General features: G+C 46.7%; 1 protein-coding gene across 1 annotated transcript in view; it reads left to right on the top strand.

Annotated features, from left to right (window-relative positions):
- The window catches only part of ST6GALNAC1 (ST6 N-acetylgalactosaminide alpha-2,6-sialyltransferase 1), a 54,032-nt gene that overhangs the window by 16,990 nt on the left and 10,261 nt on the right, over positions 1–26,781 (top strand). Inside the window, exons 4-7 of the mRNA XM_083145502.1 lie at positions 10,964–11,102; positions 15,351–15,454; positions 18,556–18,645; positions 20,238–20,337. Coding sequence (XP_083001628.1) covers positions 10,964–11,102; positions 15,351–15,454; positions 18,556–18,645; positions 20,238–20,337 — 433 coding nt within the window. The remainder of the gene's footprint in view (positions 1–10,963; positions 11,103–15,350; positions 15,455–18,555; positions 18,646–20,237; positions 20,338–26,781) is intronic.

Genomic DNA, 26,781 nt, shown 5'->3' with positions numbered 1-26,781 from the left:
CTGAGCAGTGTGTATCGTCCCAGAGCCTGAATCGTATGGCACCTGACGTATACCTACACTGACTGGCTGAATTCACCAAGCCGGCAGGAGTACCGTGTGCGGACTGAAGTACCAACACTTGGTCTGCTAACTGCTCGGGGGAAGACAGCCGTCAAATGCAGTAACTGCTGTGTGACGGAGGAGGACCGGGGTGGGTATGTAAGAGTCAGAGGGTTGCGGTGGTGGGCGCCACTTCATACCGCTTCTATGACTCGCCGGACCCAGTAACGACTGGTGTCCGATGGTAACGCAACAGTTTAAACTAGACACAATCAAAATACATTCAATGGGGGACGGGGAGCTGGGGGACACACACACTGCGAGTGCAGTGGGTCTGCGTACGCTTTACAGATAGGCTTCTTTAGGACCAACCTGACATCCTAAGGACAAGTCGGCCTAATGTTGGCCCGATTTCCACTGAGATCCCCCAGCAGCTCCTAAAATGATTTGGCACTTGATGTGCCATTTTTTACATGTGATAAATTGTATCGATTTATCACATGTAAATCCGGGGGAGCTGCAGGACAGCAGGGTCTGGGGGAGCTTACAGGCGGGGTGGTGTCAGGTGGCGGGGAGCAGATCCGGTCCAGCTGCAGGGGTATTGGGCTAGCGGCAGGACTGGAGAGGTAGCGGCAGACGGGGAGCGGGGACCGCATAACAGAGTCCAGGTATCGGCGAGCGGGAGAATAGGAAACATCCTATTCAAAAGACTGGGTGGCCGCTGATTGGCCGAGAGCTCAGCCAATCAGCGGCCGCCCAGTCTTTTGAATAGGATGTTTCCTATTCTCCCGCTCGCCGCTACCCGACTCTGTTATGCGGTCCCCGCTCCCCGCCTGCCACTACCGCTCCAGTCCTGCTACCGCTAGCCCACTACCCCCGCAGCTGGACCGGACCTCGCTCTCTGCCACCTCTCCTGCCGCTAGCGCCGCTCCCACGGCCCGGACCCTGCTCTCCGGTCCCCGCTCCCACGGACCTGCTCCCTGCCGGCTGCACATAATATCAATCTTATGTGCAGACCGTCCGACATCACGATCTGATCCAATGTGCACGGGACCGCGCATCGGATCAGATCGGATGTCATACCCTACGCGATTTGGGCAATTTCACCCTATTTCTCTGCCAAATACTCCAGAATCTGATGAAATCGGGCCCAAATCGCGTAGTGTATGGGGGGCCTTTAAGTTAAAGGCTGGGTTTAGAAAGGGACAGTTAGCTGATTGGCCGGTGATAAAGTACCAGGCACTTTATCACTCCTCCCTTATCACTGTTTTATACGTCGACTCCACAGTCACCATTCTCATATGAGCTTTCGGGAGGCACTCATTGATGGTCTTTTTTGAATAACCCCTTTCTGAAAATCTTGTTTTCATCTCCATTATCTGGGTCTGGTCTCTCTTGCTATTGCTATTGTTGTGGAAAACTTGCATTAACTGGGAGATGGGTAAACTGTCCTTGAGATGATGTACGGTCACTAGCTCAACCACAGGAAGGTCGACCACTGAAGGTTGACAGCCCTTAGGTTGACACCCTCAAAAGGTTGACATGGGTCTAGGTTGACATGGGGAAGGGGAACAGTCAAAAGGTTGACATGGGTTTTTTTAACTTTTTTTTTTAACCGACATGTGCCGACAGGCGGTATTTCACGCCCTACCATCCATTAGGGCCCGAGGCATGGTAAGTGCAGCAAGCCATGTGAGGGGATGCAGTGCACCAATACAGTGTCCATGTCGACTGTGTTGACATTCGAGACAAAAATATGTGAAAAACACGTCGACCTTCCCCATGTCCACCTAATGCTTGTGTCAACCTAATGACAATAGATGTTATTCAACTAGAATACAAGCGGACTTTTTGCGCAGATTTACACACTACCCATTTTTTTCCAAGACAGTGCTATTCAGCCAGATGATTTTGGCTAGATCGTCATAATCTCCTAGAAGATTATCCAGAATTGCCCCGTGTGTGCACAACGAGTAATAGCAAAATGCAGCATCGCTATCGCCCGGCCAAATAGACTTTGCATGCATATTTTCACTAAGCTGCCCTTCACAGTGTATTTGGCCCATGTCTACACCCCTTCACTCAAAAGTGCCACTGTACTGGTGTTCAGACCTACAGTATATATGGTGTGTTGCATTGTTTAGAACTTTGGGGAAGCTGTATTCAATTTGGTTAAGAGATACATTTGGAGGTGATCATGCACCAGCCAATCAGCCCCTCACTGTCAAGTTACAGGGGTTTAAAAAATGACAGCTAGTTATCACCTTCAATTTTATCTCTTACTACATCTTAATACTGGGGTAGCCAACCCTAGTCCTCGAGAGCTACCAACAGTGCATGTTTTGCAGGTCTCCTCACAGAATCACAGAAAATTGACGCATTAACTGAGAGCGTTACTGTTAGTCCAACCGACACACTGGGGCAGATGTATTAAGCCTGGAGAAGAGATAAACTGGAGATAAAGTGGAGATAACTTGGAAGAGTTAACGCACCAGCCAATCAGCTGTGTTTGAAATATGACAGTTGGGATCTGATTGGCCGGTGCGTTATCTCCTTCCACTTTATCTCCAGTTTATCTCTTCACCAGGCTTAATACATCTGCCCCACTGTGTCTAATGGACTGGTTCCAATCTAGGCATACAATGCTGAGCAGTGTGTATCGTCCCAGAGCCTGAATCGTACGGCACCTGACGTATACCTACACTGACTGGCTGAATTCACCAAGCCGGCAGGAGTACCGTGTGCGGACTGAAGTACCAACACTTGGTCTGCTAACTGCTCGGGGGAAGACAGCCGTCAAATGCAGTAACTGCTGTGTGACGGAGGAGGACCGGGGTGGGTATGTAAGAGTCAGAGGGTTGCGGTGGTGGGCGCCACTTCATACCGCTTCTATGACTCGCCGGACCCAGTAACGTCTGGTGTCCGATGGTAACGCAACAGTTTAAACTAGACTTTTTGCGCAGATTTACACACTACCCATTTTTTTCCAAGACAGTGCTATTCAGCCAGATGATTTTGGCTAGATCGTCATAATCTCCTAGAAGATTATCCAGAATTGCCCCGTGTGTGCACAACGAGTAATAGCAAAATGCAGCATCGCTATCGCCCGGCCAAATAGACTTTGCATGCATATTTTCACTAAGCTGCCCTTCACAGTGTATTTGGCCCATGTCTACACCCCTTCACTCAAAAGTGCCACTGTACTGGTGTTCAGACCTACAGTATATATGGTGTGTTGCATTGTTTAGAACTTTGGGGAAGCTGTATTCAATTTGGTTAAGAGATACATTTGGAGGTGATCATGCACCAGCCAATCAGCCCCTCACTGTCAAGTTACAGGGGTTTAAAAAATGACAGCTAGTTATCACCTTCAATTTTATCTCTTACTACATCTTAATACTGGGGTAGCCAACCCTAGTCCTCGAGAGCTACCAACAGTGCATGTTTTGCAGGTCTCCTCACAGAATCACAAGTGAGCTAATTAGCTCCATCTGTGTATCTTTTAAAATGTGTATGTGATTAATGAGTGCTGTTGGTAGCTCTCGAGGGCTAGGGTTGGCTACCACTGTCTTAATACATCTGCCCCTGTATTTTGCAACCTCGGTCCTCAAAGCACAATAACAATCCAGGTTTTATGGATATCCATGCTTGAGTACATATGGCTCAATGACTGATGTATTAACTTAATCACCTGTGCTCAACTATGGCTATCTTTAAAACCTAAATGTTAGTGTACCATAAGAACTATGGAAGAGAGAATAATGTTTACCTGGGTGAACAAATATAGGCGCTAAAGGAATGGGATGTGAAGCCAGCTGCTCACACCTGGGAAGGGGGGTCTACCTTTGAAAAAGCTGTTAGACAACAACAAAACGCGTCAGGTTTACTTGCTATTGGACACTGGACTCTTTTCATCATTGTCCCACTTGAACCAGCTCCCTCATCAACATTCATCTTGGATCCCCCAAAATCTTTCTGTATCCTATTACTGGACTGTACAACTCAGGGACACCACCACCTGCTTATTCATTGGAGTCCCACCTGTACATACACAGGAATACCTGATACAAACATCTTCAGGAAACAACCTTGGGACTTCAGTAGGTTTATGGACACCCACAATATATGGATATATGGAGTACTTAATGGGAGACCAAGTCTAATCAATCAAAAAGGGAGCTCTAATAGGAAAAAGCAGGAACCACAAAACTATTCCTCTGTCTTCAGCATTAATTTTATTTGTGCTTATTTTAATTGTCGTGAGTATATATTGTTTATTAAATTCATATTTTAATGTGATACCCGATTGATCATTTTGTGTTAATTTTTAGTAAGGGCTCCATAATTTTCTTTGATTATATATACCTTAAGCACTATGGTTGGAAGACCATGATTGAGCAGTTACTCATACAGTACATGCAGTGGCGTAACTTTAAATTTTGCTCCCCCTGCCAAAAAGTTTGTGCCCCCCTTCCCCTGGGCTCCTCTCCACTGTGTTTCCTCAACGTGTGCACACTCATAACGGAGAAGCTGAAGCAGGAGAGAGGAAGAGAGAGCAGCAGACACTGCTGCTTCCCTTGGCTCCGACTCATCCCAGGCTGCCCTAGCATGCCCATCCGTCCGCCCATCCTGTACACAGTAGCCAATAGCCGGCTCTGTGTACAGTCAATAGAATCAGTGGGGGGATTTGTCATCTCTGCCATGGCCGCACCAGCTCTGCCGCTGACTCTCCTCCGGTGCTCAGCCAGTGGGCAATGGCAGGCAGCAGCATGTCAGTGCGTTGAGCGGGTGCCGGCGCCCACACAGACCCCACTGCAGCTTGCTCCCCAAGCGGCAACTGTGGCTGCCTTATAGTAGTTACGCCACTGAGTACATGCCTTCTACCTTGCCCGGTTCTGGATACCTAGAAATAAGTTCTAGTGGTGGAAATAAATAGTAAAGGCAGGAATGTTGAAAAACTGGAAGAAAATGGAATATCCTGCAGACTACTGGACTGGATCTGAACTCCCTCAGGACACCTTATCTGGATCTGGACTCCCTCTGGACACCTTATTCGGGTCTAGACACCAGTTGTACATCTATGGCTAATGCAGAGCTGGGCACAATATGAAGCCAAATCAAAGCACAATTTATTCTCACACTAGGGCCAGATCTGGAGACCCTCTGGATGCTTCTGAACTGTGATGCTTCACATGCAACTGACAAGCAACCTTCATGTGACTTATGGGGCCTGCAATGAGGTGGGCATTTGGGGGCTGCAATGAGGTGGGATTTGAGCAGTGGTGGCTCCAGAGTTGGGGATGCAGCCCAGTTCAAAATTCAACTAGGGGAGCCACAACAATTGCCATTCCAATCTGACTCACTGACATACATCTCTACCTCGGAGCCACACCAACTGCCATTCCAATCTGACTCACTGAAATACACGGTATAGGAGAGGGGTTTTGGGAGCCGCACAAGGTTATGCCCACTTCATGTGACAGAGGTCAAGTGAGACCCTCTTCACCATGCTAGTGGGTTTCGGCCTGGGTCGCCTATGACCAGCTATATTGGACGCTATTTGCAAGACCTGTTATGGGAAAAACGTGTCAGTTTTTTGCTGGTGGTGTTCCCCTGAGTCCGTGATAAATCGAAAAAGAAGAGGAGAGGGAAAGTGGACTCTCTTTGTGGGGCACTCTTGGAAATATAAAGTTTATTAAAACTTAACTTTTACTATTTTTATTTTAAAATATTATGGATTACCACACTAATTTGGTTGCCAACAAACAACGAGGACAAACATATAAGTTCAACAAACAAACATGGATTGCAGTGAGCCTTTGAAGAAATACGCTATGCAATGCAAACTAGAGGCGTGAGTTCTTCTATAGTGGTATTTTCTAGTGTCAATCAAATATTCGAACCTTGAAGTTCTTACACTATAGCCTTTATACACTATAGGGATCTAGCGAGTGAGGATGTGCCTAGTCTGGCTGAGAGTTTCCTAGACTAGGAATAGTCTGAAGTCAAGAATAAAGTGAAATAGTATGAGGGTAGTATTCCCTTATTTGACTGCAATATATAAAAAGTGTCAATGGTAGGTATTCAATCTAAGGTCTTGACATGCGGTTTGTGTTGAGCAAGAAATTTACAAGTGATAGTACAGTATGCTCAGCACTAGTTTTCACTGTGCCTTCAATAGTTGAATAATGCAGGGCAGGTAGAGTATTGAGAGTTAATCACCCTGTGACACAATAGGGTGTAAGGTGATGAGTAGTTCAAGTTGGTTAGTCACAAATTTTCAAACATTTTATATTCAATTTCAAATAGAAACAATAGAAATTGGTTAATCCAATCTGGTTGGTCAGATAATTTTCAGCAATGAATTGCGCCAAATTGCGCCAAACCTGCAATAAATTAAATATTTATTTTTTGTTTGTCTCCAAAGCCTGTGATGCAAACAGTTTGTCCAATCTGATTGGTCAGATTTGATTTAAACAATGGATTGCGCCGAGTTGCGCCAAACAAACAATCAATTGAAGCAAATAAATATATATGAAATGTACAGTAGTAGGAATCTGTTTATCCACTCTGGTTGGTCAGATAGATATTAACAATAAATTGCGCCAAGTTGCGCCGAACCTGCAATAAATTGGATCAATTTTTGTCTCCAAAACATGCAGCGATGGATTGTGCCGGGTTGCGCCTGAACACACCATCAATTGAAACAAATATATGTATGCAAAGCAATCTGTTTGCTCTCCCAAATATACAGATTACCCGATGACTGGGTCAAAAAGTTTTCATCACTATACAATTATGTCTCCAACGCCTGTAATGCAAAAAGTTTGTCCCATCTGGTTGGTCAGATTTAACTATGGATTGCGCTGAGTTGCGCCGAACAAACAATCAATTGAAGCAAATATATACATATGCAATGTACAGCAGTAGGAATCGGTCTATCCAATCTGGTTGGTCAGATAGATTTAACAATAAATTGCTCCCAGTTGCGCCGAACCTGCAATGAATTGGATCGATTTTTGTCTCCAAAACATGCAGCAATGGGTTGCGCCGGGTTGCGCCTGAAGATACAATCAATAGAGACAAATATGTGTATGCAATATAATCTGTTTGCTCTCCCAAACAGACAAAATACTTAATGATTGGGTCCATACGTTTTCATCATTCTACAGTTCTTGTACTGGAGAGGGAGAGTGTTTGGTAAGCTCAACCCTCTTCAGTCAGAGGTGGTGTGTCAGGTATGGGAAAAATACGGGTAGGTTTGTCACCAATTTCTATACATTTTGAATGTGATTGTACCACAAGAAATAGGTTTTATCCAAACTGGTTAATCAGATTGATTCAACAACACATTGTACCAAATTGCGTTTGAACATGCAATAAATTGGATCCATTTTACTCTCTCAACCATGCAATGCATCTATTAGGTTGGATCGATTTAATTTTTTAGAATCACACATGTACCATGTATAGGATAAATTATGTCGACTTTCACAAGTGTCCATTTACAGATGACAGTCAGATTGTGTCATTTGCTGGTCACACTATCCCAAATGTTATGATTGAAAGTGACCTTCTAGCGAGTCGGGGAGGACCTGCTGCTTTCACTGAGTCTTGCAAACGTGTATTGGACTCAGGATGAGAGAGTCCTTCCCGTGCTGTGGGGTCAGAATGAGATGTAGCAACACTTCTGCTATTGGGGGATCTGGTGGTCCCTCTGTACTGTTGTTTGGGCCAACATTGCAATAAAGAGGGTTTCCTGGTGCCCCCAATGAGAGAGTGTCAGAGTATAGAGGGATAAAGATAGCGTACAGCGCTGTGAATTGGGAGAGTGATATGGCACTAGTGATACCTGTGCTGCCTTCTGCTTTTATGAAGTCATGTTCCTACAGAGGACTTCAATAATGAGAGTGAGAGCACGGTTTCACGCTGTGACAGTAAAAAAGTTTAGATTGCCGCTTCTTTCACTGCCGTTAGATCACAGCTGTCATGTTGTTCGTGGGGAACCGAGCATGCACAGTCTGTGAGATCAGCAGTGGTGAAGCGGTGAGAATACCTGTACTGAAGTGGCTGCTCTGGTAGGGAAAAAGTGTGCCGGTCCAAGTGGTGTCCGGAAGTCCCTAGGTACAGAGGTATATGGTAGTCAGCTATCTTGCTGTGCAGTCAAAAGGTCACTACACCGCCGGCGAGTAGTGCGGGGATGACGCGCGTTTCGCCTTCCTACGGCTTGATCACATCAAGTCACTCGCTAGAGCCCTATAGTGTATAAAAGCTATAGTCTAAGAACTTCAAGGTTCGAATATTTGATTGACACTAGAAAATACCACTATAGAAGAACTCACGCCTCTAGTTTGCATTGCATAGCGTATTTCTTCAAAGGCTCACTGCAATTCATGTTTGTTTGTTGAACTTATATGTTTGTCCTCGTTGTTTGTTGGCAACCAAATTAGTGTGGTAATCCATAATATTTTAAAATAAAAATAGTAAAAGTTAAGTTTTAATAAACTTTATATTTCCAAGAGTGCCCCACAAAGAGAGTCCACTTTCTCTCTCCTCTTCTTTTTCACTGAAATACCCCTCAACTTTTGCCTTCTCTAACCACGACCTGCCATGCCTATGGCACCACTGGTCTGAAAAGGGCTATGGAGCTACAGTGATGGTGTCATTTTCATTGACATGCTCATCGCTCCCATAGCTACTGGCAGCCACCTGGATCCTTCCTTGCCCTCCCTCCCTGCACTGGAGATGCCGTGAACTTAGCAGTGATCTGTGGCAGAGCAGGGCAGCAGTGATCTACGGCTCCCCCTAAACTACTTCCCCACCCATGGGACATTGCCACCTGTGGGAGAGTCTTCAAATTATTAATTTACTAACAGTTTCTTATATAGAGCACACATATTCTGCAGCAGTTTACAGAGAACATTTGAGCATTCACATCAGTCCCTGCCCCAGTGGAGCTTATAATCTATATTCCCTATCACATGTACATGCACACACAGACTTTCTAGGGTTAATATGGTTGGGAGCAGTGGTCGAAGTGGAAATTTTGAAGTGGGGGTATGGAAATTTTGAAGTGGGGGTATGGAAAAGTAAAGAGTGAATATAGTGTGCACCTTCGGACACCCCCCTGTCCATCAACGTCCCCTGCCAGACTGCCCCGTTGTACAGGGGTATTACAAAAGCACAATATGTGCTGCTGAGTGATCAGAGAGCATCCTGAGGGGGAAAAAACTTTTTTTTTATCTTCAGATTAAAGTGGGGGTATGCCATACCCCCGTATACCGCCCCACTTCGACCACTGGTTGGGAGCCAATTAACCTAGCAGTGTATTTTTGGATTGTGGGAGGAAACTGGAGTACTCGGAGTAAAGCCATGCAAGCGCAGGGCGAATATACAAACTCGACACAATTATGGCCATGGTGGGAATCAAACCCATGACCTCAGTGCTGTGATGCAGTAATGCTAACCATTACACCATCTGTGCTACCCATAGATCAAATCGGGACAGTTGGTGTGTCTCCGCTATTTGAATTTTGAACTGTGCTGCAGCCCCTCCTCTAGATCCACCACTAGCACTGAGTGATCCTGGCTGCAGGCACACTGGCCTTATTGCCACCCTATTGGTTACATTTATTTATTTATTTACGGTTTCTTATATAGTGCAGTATATTCCGTTGCACTTTACAATTGAAAACAACAGTGATTAAACAAACTGGATAGAAACAAACCGACATAGAGGTAGGAGGGCCCTTACAGTCATAGGGCCTCATTCAGATCACATCGGTCGTGCGTGCATTTGCACGCAGTACCGATGTTGTGCGTCTGCGCAGGCGTATGGTGCGTGCACCCATGGCAACCTTTCGGTTCGCCGAGTGCATGCACCCATGGTGGTGTGGGGGGGGGCGGAGATGGGCGGGGGGCGCCGGGCTGCTCCAGCACCATATGGGAACGCCCAGCGTTCCATGGGCGTTTCCATGAGAATGCTGGGCGTTCTCATGGTAATGAGGCAGTGACACGGGTGTGGGGGGCAGGTAGCTGACATCACCGGATGACAGCTGCCCGCCCATATCCATGCCAGCGTGCACGCAAATGTAAGTAACTGAAAAGTCACTTTTATAGGCGTGCACGTTAAACATCATTCGATGGTCGATGACCATTGAAAGATGTGGGCGGTTACCCGAGCCATGCGAATGGATGTTTATGCAAAACATCCATTCGCAGCTGTTCGGGCGAAGCCGCACTTTGAGGGGGGGGGGGGGGGGGGGGGCGGTCGTTCGCCGGGTGGGGTTTGGTGGACTCACAAGGCTGCGAATTTGCAGCATTGCGAATCAACCAGAATAACCCCCCTAGACACAGGCTGTAGCAGAGGTTAGCAGTTTGGTGTGGAACAAATAAATGAAAGGCTGACTGTATGTCAAGGGTCTTTTAGTGTCACAGCAGGAGAGCACCTTCTATAGTTCATGGGTTGGTGATATATGAGCTGGCTGAGTGGTATGATAGTGCCTTCCTCAAAAATTTGCATAAGGGGGCATGGCCACACATCCCACAATTAGGCCACACCCCAAAAATGACTCAGATTTCTACACCTCTGGTTTCAACCACTACACTGCTTATTGGAGCGAGCAGTGAATATTTATGCATGAACGCATGCACACTGGGCTCAATCATTGGAGAGGTGCAGGTTTTAAAATTTGTCACAAATCGATTGGTTGGTATTTTTCTCCACTTTAGAACTTAATACATCTGTCAATCTCTTTGCAATTTATCATTCTTTAGGATTCGATACATTTACTCCACAGTAATATAGGCAATCCTTAACAATACATGTCTTGTTATTGCAGTGCCATTTCTGATATTTAAGTACGTACTATTTTCAACTGAATTGTACTCAATATCCTTCTATTGTTTTTTTTATTTGTGTTAGAGTCAATGGAGCAGTGATCAAAGGTTATGAGGAGGATGTGGGAGTGAGAACCTCTTTCTACGGCTTCACTGCTTTCACCATGACGCACTCTGTCTACTTTCTTAACAAAAAAGGATTCACTAAAATTCCTGAGGACAAGGTAATATTCACCAGTCCAGCTGTATATGGTGGTTGGCAATATATTGTTAGTAATCACATTATCAATATTATGTCATATCAAAATTCATTGCAACGTTCTGTCCATGTGGATACTCAGTCAGTGGGCCTGATTCACCTTGGATCGCATATGATAAGCTGCGTGCAGCAGCTTATCATATGCGATTCTTTAGCAATGCAAGTTCAAGAAGAACATTGCGATAAACGGACGTGGTGCCCTTCTGTGACTGCAGCCTGAGTAAGTCTAACCTTACTCAGTTTACCTATCAGAGCGCAACTTGCGAATCAAGGAAACTGTGCCTTGGTGCACAGTCCTTAGCCTGACCACTCCTGAAAAGACTGGGGCCATTGCTGCCATCTGAAATTGTGGGGCCAGGGACTGACGCAATAGGAGGGGCCCCCCATTGTTAAACAAAATAAGCCACACCGTAATGCCCGCTATATTTTAAGCCACACAACATACTGCTCATTACATATTAGCCACACACAGTAATGCCTATTACATATTATACAACACGCCATAATGCCTATTACATACTATGCCACATAACTTCTGCTTATCTACAAGCTCGTTGCCAGGAGTTACATGCTCCTTGACAGGGGTTTCAAGCTCAATGCCATGGTTTTTGAACAAGGACAATCCGCCCAAAGTGTCAGTGGGTGGGACAGTCTATTCCTCTGTCTTGGAGGGGGCTTTTGTTCTGCCCTTTTCTTTTAATAGAGTCCTGTTTGTTTTAAAGGTACTCTTTACCTAGCACGGCGCCCACGATCTTGATCGTGGGCATCGTGAGGTAAAAAATCGTGTCGGTCGCGTTGTATGCGGGCTAAAGATGCCCGCACGCGACGCGATGTCCACGATTTCCCATTGAAAACCATGTTAAACATGGACATCGTGTCGGTCGCGTCGCGGCCGGCCATAAATGTGCACACGATGGCCGCGACGCGATGCCCACGATTTGCCATAGGAATTAATGTTAAATGTTAGAGACCAAATACTTACCCTGAACTCTGAAATGGCCCCCCCAATTGTTTACGCCACCCCACGATCAACGTCAACCCGAAGCGTGGCGAGCGCAGCGAGCCCGCGAGGGGCGGCGGTACGCGTCCTCCGACCTTTTCATACCCCCACTATCCACGTCGGCGTGGAGTTGAGACTAGAATAGCGTAGCGAGCCACCGAGCCCGAAGCGTGGCGAGCGCAGCGGCGGACACCTGTGAAGCCCGCGAGGGGACGCGTTTACCTGTGAAGGTATCCGCGGCCCCTCGCGGGGCTCGCTACGCTCGCCACGCTTCGGGCTCGGTGGCTCGCTGCGCTCGCCACACTATTCTATTCTCAACTCCACGCCGACGTGGATAGTGGGGGTATGAAAAGGTCGGAGGACGCGTACCGCCGCCCCTCGCGGGCTCGCTGCGCTCGCCACGCTTCGGGTTGACGTTGATCGTGGGGTGGCGTAAACAATTGGGGGGGCCATTTCAGAGTTCAGGGTAAGTATTTGGGCTCTAAGGCCCATTTAACATTGTTTGCTATGGTAAAATCGGGTCCATTCAGCCATTTAACATGAAAATCGTGTCCATCGGGCCTTTTAACATAGATTCCTATGGCAAATCGTGGGCATCGCGTCGCGGCCATCGTGTGCACATTTATGTCCGGCCCCGACGCGACCGACGCGATTTCCATGTTTAACATGGGTTTCAATGGGAAATCGCGGGCATCGCGTCGGTCGCGTCGCGGCCAGACATAAATGTACCCGCGATGCCCGCGATGGGCGCCGTGATAGGTAAAGAGTACCGTTTTAAATTAAACATTCTAATATATATCTTCACTGCGGCAGGGCCTGATTCAATTGTACCCCTAGCACCCCCCTAATGGTGGCCCTGACTGGGGCAATCGCTATTCTGTGCTGTGACTGCAGGAACTGCCCTGCGCATGTTCAGAACAGGTCCTGCGCTCATGCAGAAGCCAAACATTGGGCATAATGTGAGTTGGATCACCTATGCGATATGTCGCCACTCCAGATGAGCTGCAGCACAGTCCAAAATACAAATAGGGGAGCTACACCAATTGCCATTTCAAACTGACTAACTGCCAATTGGTGTGACTCCCCATGTCTGGAGCCACCACTGTTTACGATCCAACCTGAATTAGCCCCAATATAGAAATTCTGAACAAAAACCTAATGCCATAACTAGACATTTTGGTGTGCTCCATGCAAAACAGGGTTAGATTAAAAAGTGTGTAACTTAATGGGAAAGGGGCATAGCCACAAAATACGGCCAGTTCCTATTACATCACACAGTAATGTCCATTATTCACATTGCGTTGCACAGTAATGTCTTTTCTAACATTATTTCATACAATCGTGTTCTTTATTCACACTACATCACACAGTAGTGAAGTACAGCTGTCCTTGTATAATCATCCAGAGAATCACTTTTAAATAGTGTTGCTCTGGTGGGGCTTATCATAGCAAAGAGATGATTTAGAATAAATAGATCCCTCTTTATATTCACACTTTCCTCTCTTCATTCCTTTCTAAGTACTTTGCTGTTATTTAGACACATCTTAAGTTTCTAACCTACAGTACAGAGGTGACAGGGACAGAACAATGGGGAATATGACAGAGAGGAGAAGACAAAGGGAAATAACAAAGAATGAAATGGACAGTGCCAGGACAGAGGCGAAAAGGAACAGAATAATAACAAAGGTGACAGAGACAGGACCAGGACAGAGGGGCAAGCATAGAGGTGGCAGGATCAGAATAGACAGGGCCAAGAGTGGAGTGAAGGGCCAGTACTCATATGGCAAAGACAGTATAGTGGGGCCAGGACAGAGTTATAGGCAGGGGTTAAAGTGAGGGGGAAAGGGGTTCCACCACCTCTAATGGTTAGGTGGAACATTTTATCCTCCACATTGGCCCTGCACAGTAATTCTCACAGAAAAGCATTCTAGTTGGCAGGGGGATGCCAAAAACCCTACCATTGGGCCTGTCTCTGCCTAATGGGGGGAGGGGAGGGGGTGTAATTAGGTGGCATCAAGAAATTAGTTCCCCCACCTCTGAATGACCACTTTATTATAGGACAGAAGGCCAGATGTACTAAGCTTCAAAAGTGATAAAATGGAGAGTGATAAACAGTCAGCCAATCAGCTCCTACCTGCCATGTCACAGTCTTTGTTTGAAAAATACCAGGTAGAAGCTGATTGGCTGGGTGTTTATCACTCTCCATTTTATCACTTTTGAAGCTTAGTACCTCTGGCCCTAAGACAGAGGGGGAAAGGAAAGGATAGGAGTGACAGAGCCTGGTCAGAACAGAGGATACTGGAGAGAGTGGTGACAGAAACAGGACAAAGGTGACAGGACCCGGACAGAAGGGGGCAGGAAATATGGATGACAGGAACAGAATATAGGGAACAGGGATGCCAAGGCCAAGACATAACAGAAGGTACAGAAGAGAGGGGTGGTAGGACAGATGTGATCATGCCAGTACATAGATGACAGGAACAGTACAGTGAGGATGAACAGAAATGACAAGGGGAGGACAATGTTGACTTGACCAAGATAAAAGTATTCAAGAACGGTACCAGGATACAGGGCGCAGAGTCAGGATGGAAGTGATAGCGAGTCAAGAGTTGCCAGGCCAGAACCAGGACAAAGGGTACATAACCAGAAAAGAAGGGGCAGGATAGAGGTGACAAGGTCCGGAAAGTTGGGAAGAACAGAATGACAGTGCCTGGACAGTGCTGACTTGACTTAGATAGAGGTGAGTCTGGCATGCTGTACTGGGCTGGCTCTCTCAGTTTCAAGTCCCACATCCCATCCCCTGACTCCTGGGGTAGTCGGCTGGGACTGGCAGAGACATCATGATGTCTCTCTTAAATGATACTGCTTCTGGAGATGGGCTGGAAGAAGAGCTGCCCGTCCAGCTTTGTAATGTATGATATTGCGCTACAGGGAGCTAGGCACACCTCACAACAGGCAGTGCTACAGCTAGCGGTTTTCCGCCCCCGAGGGAATGTGTACCACCAGCATTACTTTGGTTATGGCTCTACATATGCTCAGTAAAACCTGATCATAACTTCTGAATGTGTGTGAACATTTTTTTTTTACCTCTGCCCTATTACAAAGGCTCCAACCATGGCACATTTCATAGGACTAGCACCTGCAATAATACATACTTAATGAGTACAATTGTTGAAGTTCCGTTAATAACACATTCCTTTGTGGGTTTCCCAGGAGACAAAATATATCCTTTTCACTGAGGGACAGAGAGACTTTGAGTGGTTACAAGCTTTACAGCAGAACAAAGAGAATAGCAATGCTTATCTGAAAAAATTCAGGTACGATGCTTGTTGCCTATACCATGCTTTCTGGGGAACTAGCCATCCATATGACATCATTCTAGGGATCGCTTTCCTCCCCCTACACTGTACAATAGAATATTTTATTTGTCACCTACACTAAGTGGTTTCCCTTACCACACACTGCAAAATGTGTAGTGTCAGCTTCCCACATTAATCTGGTTGATCTCATCATAAAACCAGCCCTGTGTTTTTAAAACATCCAAATAATACATTGTTAATTGCATTTTAACAAAGTAAAGGCCCATACACATTGGGCGACTTTGAGCTGAAAGTCGCTGTAAAACCCAGTTTGAGTGGCTTTCAGCTCTAAGTCACCCAATGTGTATGACCCGGCGATGAGCGCTGCTGCGCCCTCCATCATCATTGCCAGGAAAGCCGTTCATCTGCTGGTTATAGCAGCAGATGAGCAGCTTTCAGGACGGCTTTGCATAGCGCTCCGCTATGCAACGCCGTCCTCCCCCCTCCGTCGGCGCCGCGCAGGGGGAAAGTCGCTCAGTGTGTATGGACCTTAAGACTTTTGAATGTACATGAATGCTTTCTTTGCTGCAGTGGCATAAACCACTTCCTTTGGGGGTATATACCAAGGTGGTCCTTGTTCTACAATGTCTAAATAGACAGTCAATGGGTCAACAGCAAAAGTCCAACATGAAGAAGGTCGACATGCAATAGATCAACATGGTCAAAAGGGTCAACATGGTCAATACAGGCAACCAATGGAGGGACTGGCAGAATGGATCAGCAGATGATGAACGCCTTGATAGGAAGATCAGCCTAGTAGCAATATTTAAAATTGATTCCATTGGTGAAAAGGGAGAACAAATGACAAAGGTGGAAAGAGTTTTTACATTTTTTAAATAATTTTTTGGCCTCTTTTATACAATAGCATCCACGTGGACTTGCGGTTGGGAACGGTAAAGTGTGTCAAGCTAAGTGCCAGCGGAGCTGTTGACCATGAGGACCTTTTGCATGCTGATCTTTTGGTGTCAACCTACTGACTGTTTATCTAGACACGGTCTTTCTAAAAATCCACATCTGTACAAAAGTTAAATAAACATACTGTATATGATAGTTTTAAATTAATTTAAAAATTCAGAGTGGATTACCAGGAATTTACTTGCCAAAAATAAATGATTTAAAACCTTAATTTAATTAAATAGCAGAATAGAAGTTTTAAATTTGAAATCATGTATTTGTAAAAATAAGAACTAAGGGTTAATTCAGACCTGATCGCAATACAAATGTGTCCTCAAAACCATGCTGCATTGCAGGTGGGGCAGATGTAACGTGCACAGTGACTTAGGGGGGAATTTACTAACAATACGAATACGACTCAGAACATATATAACAGAACACGACTGGCATTGGTCGTATTTTGTCTAAAATATGAATTTTTTAATAGGGCAGATTTACTAATCTACCCTATTTACAGATTCGTATTTTGCTGATGGCATAGCCAGTCGTATTCTGCTGTTTTGTATTCCTATTGAGAGGCCAAATACGAGTCGGCAGCCTGCACAAATCAGTCAGATCCGTGCAGGCTGCACTGTTAAAATAAAAAATGAAATAAAATATAAATAATAAATAAAAACGGTTTTACTACGGCATAACCAGCTCCAGGCTCAAAGAGCCGGTCCTAGTTTAAAAAAAAATCAGGGAACAAATTAAATAGGGGTCCCCCCTCCAGAATATACTTGCTCAGGCTGAAACCTGGGGCTGTCCCCAGTCACCCTGGATCGTGGACACCGGGCTGAGGGTGGTGTAAAAATTAGATTAAACCAGGGTTGCAGACTTTTGTAGTCTCCTCTCCAGGAGAAGCTGGAAAGGAGACTTTTAGCAGGACTTCGGGGGCGGGGCTTGAGTGTGAAGTCATTAAGCCCCACCCCCATGATGGAAAATAACACTATTTGTCGATCTCTGGAGGGGGCAGGGCTAAAATGATGCGATTATGTCACTTTTGCCGATCCTTCCTCGGAGATTAGCAGATGGGTTATTTAAATGCCGCGGTCAGGGGGGAGGAAGCCGCGATCAGGTTGCAGAGCAGGGGTCCCCCAGAATCCGGGAGGGTTGCCCACCTTTCTGGTGGGCCGAGAGGGGGACCTAAATTTTGAAGGTTTGGAGGGTCCCGGCCACTTTACAATCCCGCATTTCCAACAATGTAAAGCAGGGTGGTATCATGATGACAGTGCGATGTATACTGCATCATTGGTAGCCAGGACCATTCACTTCACTCGAAGAGTGGACAGAGTCAGTGGGCCACAGACAGTCTTTAGGAGACTTGGCTACTCTTCTGGTTATCATGTAAAAACTCCAAGATGTTGGGGGAGAATAGGCAAGTATGGGTAATATCTGGCAATTGTGCTGCTCTGTATATGTTCTTGATTTAACTCTGGTGCCAGGCTACAGTAATGTGTGTGTATTTAAGTAGTTAGGTATAGAAATAAATTAGGCGTGATCACCGGGCCATTTTACTTTTGTGTTTTGGATCTGGATCCCCTTCGTGTTTTGGCTCGCTGTGCTCGCCATGCCTTGGGCACAGTGCCTCACCGCACTCGGCACACTATTATATTCTCGCTCTATGCCCACTTGGATAGTAAAGTATGAAAACCCACCTATTAAAAAAAGTGAAAAACTCATGTCGACCTTATTCATATTGACCTTAAACTTGTGTGGACCTTCTGTCAGTGTCGACTTAAGGTATATTCACCATTCTTAGGTGCCGACCTAGTCACTCTTAACCATTATTGGTTGACCTAGGGACTGTTGACCTAGACATGGTCGACCGAGGGACCGTATACCTGCACGAATATATAAATAAATATATTTCATTTTTACAAATGCATTTAAAATTGAATTAATCAGTTCAGATTAATGGAAATGTAAATGGGAAGTGAGAAACCAAACTATTCACGCATGCAGGCATGATAACACACACAACAATACAATCATTTTGTCTTTTTCACCGCAAACATACTGTACAATTGTCAATACATATAAGCTGCATGTTATACCATTTTTGTTATCATCACCACTAGAGGGAGCTCTGCTCTTCTGTAATACTGACTTCTATTTATTTGTAGGCTTCGTCCCCGGGGTGAATTTGGGAAAGATTTTGATTTAAAGAATGTATATGTCACTCATCCAGATTTTGTGAGGTATCTGAAGAACAGGTAAAACCAGATTAAATTCAGAATGCATGTTATTTATGCTTTACTAGACACCTCCCAACCTTCGTCACTTCCCAGCATGACACATAATAAACATTTATTGCACACTAACATCAGCTACTTGGAAAGCATAGGAAGTGATAGACCAGCGACCAGATGGCTGTATGGCACCCAATGTGCCTTCACCTACTTTCTCCAGCAACTTCATGCTACCAACAGTGCCTGTTTTCCAGGTTTCCTCATAGAGGCCCTTATTCTGGTTGGTGCGGTAATATCCGCGTGCGTTCGTGCCGCCGATGTTTTGTGTCTGCGCATGTGCAGAGGCGTCTCTGCGCATGTGCGAGCGGGGCGTACGGCCAAATCCCGCATGAAATGTGAACACTCCGACCAGGGGGTGGAGAGGGGCGTGAAGGGCTATTTGGGCTCATTACCATATGCGTACGCCCCGCGTTTCATGGGCGTTCCCATGCAAACGCTGGGCGTACGTATGGTAATGCGGCCGTGACGCACGTGTAGGGGGCGGACATATGACATCGCCGGATGTCAGCTGCCCGCCCAGATCCCTGCTTTTGCACAGAAAAATGTCCGTGTGGTCTGAGGTTGCGGGAGCTGGTGGAACACTCGGTCCTGCATTCGATGGTCTGCGACCATCGAATGATGGGGGAGGTTCCCTGAGATGGAGGAGGCGTATTCCATGAAAAATACACGTGCGGTCCGTTCGGACAGCTTCTTGCCGCGTACGGACGGAGTTGGCGATCCGTATGGAAGGCGGGGTTTCGCACGCACGGTCCTGGCCGCATATTCGGATCCGGCCGCACCGATCAGAATAAGGGCCAGAGTCACAAATTAAGTCATTAGCTCCACCTGTGGATCTTTTAAAAGGTGTCATTGAGTAATGAGTGCACCAGTGCACAAGCTAGGTGCTCTGGTAAATGTGAACTGTTGGTAGCTCTTGAGGACTGGAGTTGGCTACCCCTGCTTTAACCCCTCTCAGTCCTTTTCTTTGTGCCATATTGAACCTAGATCTGATTCTCATGCAACACTAGCAGCATATCCTGGAGGGACATAGGCCCTTATTCAGAACGGATCGCAGTACAAATTTGTCCTCTAAATGGACAAAACCACGTGCACTGGTATCCCCCCCCTCATCTGCAGCTCCCACTCGCCAGGGATGTAAAGCAGGGAGAGCTCCTTCTCCACTATGCAGATAGTTGTGTCCCAGGGAGGTGGCCAAGGGAAATTGGGTCCGGCTTGTCCGTAGGACGACTAAAGCAGCCCATACACGTCCCGATGCGGGCATGCGTTGTAAGCTGCAATAGCAGGGATCACATTGCATTGCATTGCATGTGCATGCGTTGTGCATGCGTTGTGCATGCAATGCCATGCAATTTGATTAAACCTTAGTACAAAAAGTATGTGCAAGCACATACTTTTTGTACTGTGCGATGAGGTGCCGCGGGAGTGCGCATCTCATAGCACACATCGGCTCAGCACGCTTAGCAGCGTGTATGGGCAGCTTAAGACTAGTATATGGGTTGCCTTAAGAATAGAATTGCTGTACTTACCATTCATTTACTTTTTTAATAATGTTGCAGGTTCTTGAGGTCAAACATACTGAATGGGAAGTACTGGAGGCTTTACAGGCCAAGTACAGGTGCCTTACAGCTGCTCACAGCGCTACATCTGTGTGATAAGGTGAGAAACTATTGTTTGCATCAATGGAATACTATTTTTTTTTAGTTGTCTCATTATGTTTAAGTACAACTGAAAGAGCACAGGTACATGCAGATATTTTCAGTATTGGGGCCAGATGCACTAAGCTTCAAAAGTGATAAAATGGAGAGTGATAAAAAACCAACCAACCAACCAAACAAACAACTCCTGCCTGACATTTTTCAAACACAGTCTGATAAACAGCCAGCCAGACAGCTCCTACCTGCCATGTCCAGGGCAGGCGACAGGGGGGGTCAAGGGGGACAAGTGTGACAGGCCCCAGAGATATAAAGGGCCCCAGAGCTTCCATGCCCGGGCACGGCCACTGCCTGTACTAGCTGGCCTGTCAGTGACCCTTGCAGGCCGGTCGTCTACTGTGCACCATCTGTTTTTGGCTGAGTCTGACTGACTCACTATGTGCCACTGATGTCTACTGTGTGTGAGCCCCAGTGGCGGATTCAGGGAGGGGGGCACCCGGGCACGTGCCACCCTGTCATTGCATTTTATAGCTGAGGACCAGGGCTTTCCAACGAGCCCAGCCCCGTGTCTCTAGCCCCCCGGGAACCGGAGATATCGCCTGGCAAAGCTGTAACGTTTTTTCCCCATAGGATAATATGGGACCCGTCAATTCCGACCCCCACCCGGTTCCGACGGCTGCCAGTTCCCGCCCTGGCATCATAGAATCTTGGGGTTGATCTCATTCAATTCCAAATCGCTGGGCCTTCAATATGATACCAGGCTGGTCCATATCGGTCAATCGGTTCCAGAGATATTGCGTGTAAAGCGATTTTTTATTTTTGAAATGTAATTTCATGGCTGTTCATGTTCTTTGAGGGCAGATTACTCTGGAACCAAACGTTCCAGTTTCACTGGACTAAAATCATTCAAAGCCCACTCAAAAGTTCTTCAATATGATACTCATGTAAATGGGTCAGTTGCTTCCGAAGGTATAGCCGGTTAAATGAGATAACTGGTTAAAAGGGGTGGTTTTCTCTCCCCCTCACCCCAGAAAATGCAGGGACTAGGCTGGTGTAAAAGGAGCCAAACTGGGAATGCATTTTCTGGTGTGAAAGGGGTATTATTTCAAATAGCCGGTACCTGCAGTGCTCTGAATACAGCCAGACTCTGCCACTGTCAGTGGCTATCACTTCTGCCTGGCGGCGGCTGTCCCTCATTTGCCGCTAGCATGTATTCACCCTTGGCAATGAACATGTAATCCCACATGGCAACGAGCATGGAACCTCTGGCAATGAGCATGGAACCCTTGGCAATGAGCATGTAGATAAGCAACACTTATGTAGCATAATTTTTAATAGGCATTATGGTGTTTGGCATAATACATAATGGACATAATGGCGTGTAACTTAACGTGTAATGGACATTATGGTGTAAATGTTTAATGCGTGCCTTTGGTGGACAATGTCCCTGTTTATGAAGTGTATTGTGAATTTTGACTTAATCTGTGTGGCATTATGTGAATTCTGGCTCAATCCGTGTGGCATTATGTGAATTTTGGCTCAATATATGTGGCATTATGTGAATTTTGGCTCAATCCGTGTGGCATTATGTGAATTTTGGCTCAATCCGTGTGGCATTATGTGAATTTTGGCTCAATCCATGTGGCATTATGTGAATTTTGGCTCAATCCATGTGGCATTATGTGAATTTTGGCTCAATTTGTGTGGCAGTATGTGAATTTTGGCTCAATCCATGTTGCATTATGTGAATTTTGGCTCAATCCATTTGGCATTATGTGAATTTTGGCTCAATCCGTGTGTTATTATGTAAATTTTGGCACAATCCGTGTGGCATTATTTGAATTTTGGCTCAATCCATGTGGAATTATGTGAATTTAGTTTCATTCCATTTGGCATCATGTGTAAGGGGGAAGTATAAAGGGGTCTAGTATTTTGTTGCATAATGTGTAGAAGTTGTATATGGTGTTGTAGACTACACTCAAGGACACACCTCTGTTGAGTGACCACACCCCTTTTCCGGAGCGCGCCTTCGGCGCGCGTACAACTACATCCTTCGCTTTTGTCGCCATGGTGGGCCTGCGTACTTTAAATGTCAGCGCCTATTTTTAATCCCATTCCCACCCTCTCTCTGCCGCTCTCTTAGCATGTACACTGGCACCACTAACACCGCCCCTCCCCCACCTAAACCCTCTTTTATCATGGTGCCCCCCCTGTCATTTTATCCTGGATCCGCCCCTGGTGAGCCCTACCACTCAGCGCGCAGAGTCATCTACTGTGTGCGCACACGGCCTGGTGCCGCAGGCACTCAGCCTTACCCAGCGCTGGTGCTGTGGCCTCAGTCTCTGGCTCCTGTACTTTTACTGCACGGCTCGTCTGTTCCGCACTCTGAGAAAGACCTGCCCTGCCTGCTCATAGTGATCAGCATTCTTTTGTGAAAGTGACAGGCCAGCAGCAGCCGGAGCCAGCAGGAAGCAGCAGCAGGAGCCAAGCCAGCAGGACTGAGAACGAGAGAAGTCCGCACCTGAAAGCAGGATCTTTAGCAGCGAAAGGTTAAGGCTCATGCAGAAGAGCTTTGTGTGGATTTGGGATTAGGTGGGCTGCTCCAGAAATATCATTGTACAGGGCCCCAAGATTTCTGTTGCCGGCCCTGGCCATGTCACACTCTCCATTTTATCACTTTTGAAGCTCAGTAATTCTCCAATACTTATCTTTCCGGCGAAGTGATCCAAAAAGCAGAATCCTTCATGATCCACATGAGACATTCCGTACATCCAATTACTGTATTCTCTGCAAATAAGTGTTTAATATGCCGGGACGCAGCCACATTGGGCACCATCTGAGATGAGGGCATTTTTCACTTTTGTCTCCTGTAGTTTGCTAGCCACTCCTCTCTGTAGTACTTAAAGTTATACAGATCTGCCGGGCCCCCCTTGAAATGCCCATTACACATTATGTGACACACTGTAATGCCCATCACACATTATGCCGCTATCGCGATGCCCTTAACCTATTATGCTGCATACCATAATGATTATTACACATTATACCAGACACCATAATGCCTATTACACATTATAATGTACTACACACCGTTACGTCCATTACATATTATACCACACACTGTAATGCCCATTACACTTTATGCCACAAACTGTAATGCCTATTACATATTATGCCACATAAGTTCTGCATTCCTACATGCTTGTTGCCAGGAGCATACATGCTCGTTGCCAGGGGTTAATTGCTCGATGACAGGGAATATTGCTCATGATCTCCGCCAAAGGGGGAAGGGGGTTTACAAACTCATTGCTCAGGGGGATTACCATCTAATTGCCATGGCGGTTTACAAGCTCATTGCCAGGGGGAGTTACTTACTCCAAATTGACAAATATAGATGTATATATGTGCACACATACACATATTATATATATATATATATATATATATATATATATATATATATATATATATATATATATATATACGCACTGTAGATATATATATATATATATATATATATATATATATATACACACACACACACACTGTAGAGATATATATATATAAATATAGATATATCTATATATATATATATATATATATATATATATATATATATATATATATATGTAAGTATACAGTGATGGACAGAAATACAGCACTAGCTGCTGTAAGGAATAGGGGCTGTAAAGGGGGTATACAGTGGCAGTTGCTACTGGCAACGGGAACAGAGCCGCTGGCCGAAGCCTGTTTCTGGCAGGCCCAAGTTCCCTATGCATGGGGGCATACAGCCTAGATTTCATGGTGAGTCTGGATGCTGAGGAGGAGAGGGAGGTGAGAGGACTTAGACTGGAAAGAGCACCTTATGGGGATACAGACGGAAACGGGACATAGGTGGCGGACAGAGCATTCATGTAAAGAAGGACAGAGCACCATATGGGGGGACATACTGACGGGGTATGTACTGACATAGCACCATATGAGGGACAGACTGACAGGGGACATTGACTGACATAGCACCATATGGGGGGAAATACGGACAGGGGGCATGGACTGACATTGCACCACATGGGTGGGACAGACTGACAGGGGGCATGGATTGACAAAGCACCATATGGGGGGGACAGACTGACAGGGGGCATGGACTGACATATAACCATATGGGGGGGACATACTGACAGGGGGCATGGACTGACATAGCACCATATGGGGGGGACATACTGACAGGGGGCATGGACTGACATAGCACCATATGGGGGGGACAGACTGACAGGGGGCATGGACTGACATAGCACCATATGGGGGGACACACTGACAGGGGGCATGGACTGACATAGCACCATATGGGGGGACATACTGACAGGGGGCATGGACTGGCATAGCACCACATGGGGGGACAGACTGACAGGGGGCATGGACTGACATAGCACCACATGGGGGGACATACTGACAGGGGACATGGACTGACATAGCACCACATGGGGGGACAGACTGACAGGGGGCATGGACTGACATAGCACCACATGGGGGGACATACTGACAGGGGGCATGGACTGACATAGCACCACATGGGGGGGACATACTGACAGGGGGCATGGACTTACATAGCACCATATGGGGGGGACAGACTGACAGGGGGCATGGACTGACATAGCACCATATGGGGGGACACACTGACAGGGGGCATGGACTGACATAGCACCATATGGGGGGACATACTGACAGGGGGCATGGACTGGCATAGCACCACATGGGGGGACAGACTGACAGGGGGCATGGACTGACATAGCACCACATGGGGGGACATACTGACAGGGGACATGGACTGACATAGCACCACATGGGGGGACAGACTGACAGGGGGCATGGACTGACATAGCACCACATGGGGGGACATACTGACAGGGGGCATGGGCTGACATAGCACCACATGGGGGGACAGACTGACAGGGGGCATGGACTGACATAGCACCACATGGGGGGACATACTGACAGGGGGCATGGACTGACATAGCACCACATCGGGGGACAGACTGACAGGGGGCATGGACTGACATAGCACCATATGGGGGGACAGACTGACAGGGGGCATGGACTGACATAGCACCACATGGGGGGACATACTGACAGGGGGCATGGACTGACATAGCACCATATGGGGGGACATACTGACAGGGGGCATGGACTGACATAAAGTAGCAGTATATGAGGGGACAGACTGACAAGCAAACAGGGAAGGGGCAAAGACAGACAGATGGATGGGGGCAGCATAGATGAATGGGGGCATAGACAGACTGACAAAAAGTTGGGGGGTTGCTCACCTCACCATCACCTTCCTCTCCACAGAGCAGCTCAGTGCAGCAGCAGCAGCAGCTTGGCCTCACTCCACGGGGCGGAGCAACTCCAGGCAGGCTTCGACCAGCACAGCGGCACTTCTTTCTATACTGAAGATCTCCAGACAGGCTCCTTCTCCACAAAGCCTCCCCAGGCATTTTCAGGTGGCACCAGGCAGGGAGCCTGCCAGCGCAGCGGCACCTGCTTGTCAGGCACAGCCTCACCTGGCAGCAGCTGCAGGTTAGAAAATGCAGGGAGAGTGCGCTGGTAGCGCCGGCCCGCGCACTGCGCATCACTCTCACTGTTCGGCTTCTCCTACACTGTGACGTCACCCCCCCCTTTCCGCCCGGCTCCTTCCGCACACTGCCTCTCCTTGCCTGGCTCCAGCCTCCTACTGCATGGCGCGTAGCTACCCCCCGCCAGGCTCTATATTAAAGTAATGAAACTACCGAGGGTGCAGGGGACTGCTTGCTCGCCACCGGGCCCCCCCAGCCGCCGGGCCCCATAGCAACTGTATCCCCTGCACCCACGGTAGTTCCGCCACTGGTACCTACTAGGCTATTATATTTAATTAAAAAATAATACCTGTCCTTCAGTGCTGGAACTGTACTAATAAATAATTCCATGCTGCTGGTGCACTGCCAACCAGTACCTACTGCAATATAATTAATTATTATAAATTCTGCTGGTGCATAATATTGCCGTATCTCATGGTTACCTACCCTCCTGCATTCTGCAGGAGACTCTCTGAAATAGCAGCAAACTGCTATTCCTTTTTCAAAGGAAAGGAAGTAATAAAACACGAGGACATGCACTGAAACTGGAGGGAGGTAGGTTCAGGGGAAATGTTAGAAATAATTATTTCACAGAAAGGGTAGTGGATAAGTGGAATAGCCTCCCATCAGAGGTGGTAGAGGCTAAGACAGTAGAACAATTTAAACATGCTTGGGATAGGCATATAAATATCCTTACAAAGAAATAAGGATTAAAAAGGGTTGAAATTACCTGAAGGGTAAAAAAAGGGGCAGACCACATGGGCCAAATGGTTCTTATCTGCCGTCAAATTCTATGTTTGGTACTTGTGTATTTTGGCGGCGCCCATCGCATACGATGG

The sequence above is a fragment of the Crinia signifera genome, chromosome 6, assembly GCF_055691185.1.
Source record: "Crinia signifera chromosome 6, ASM5569118v1, whole genome shotgun sequence".
Lineage (NCBI taxonomy): Eukaryota > Metazoa > Chordata > Amphibia > Anura > Myobatrachidae > Crinia > Crinia signifera.
Note: the sequence above shows the minus strand (reverse complement) of the source record. Positions and strands in the feature narration are given on the sequence as shown.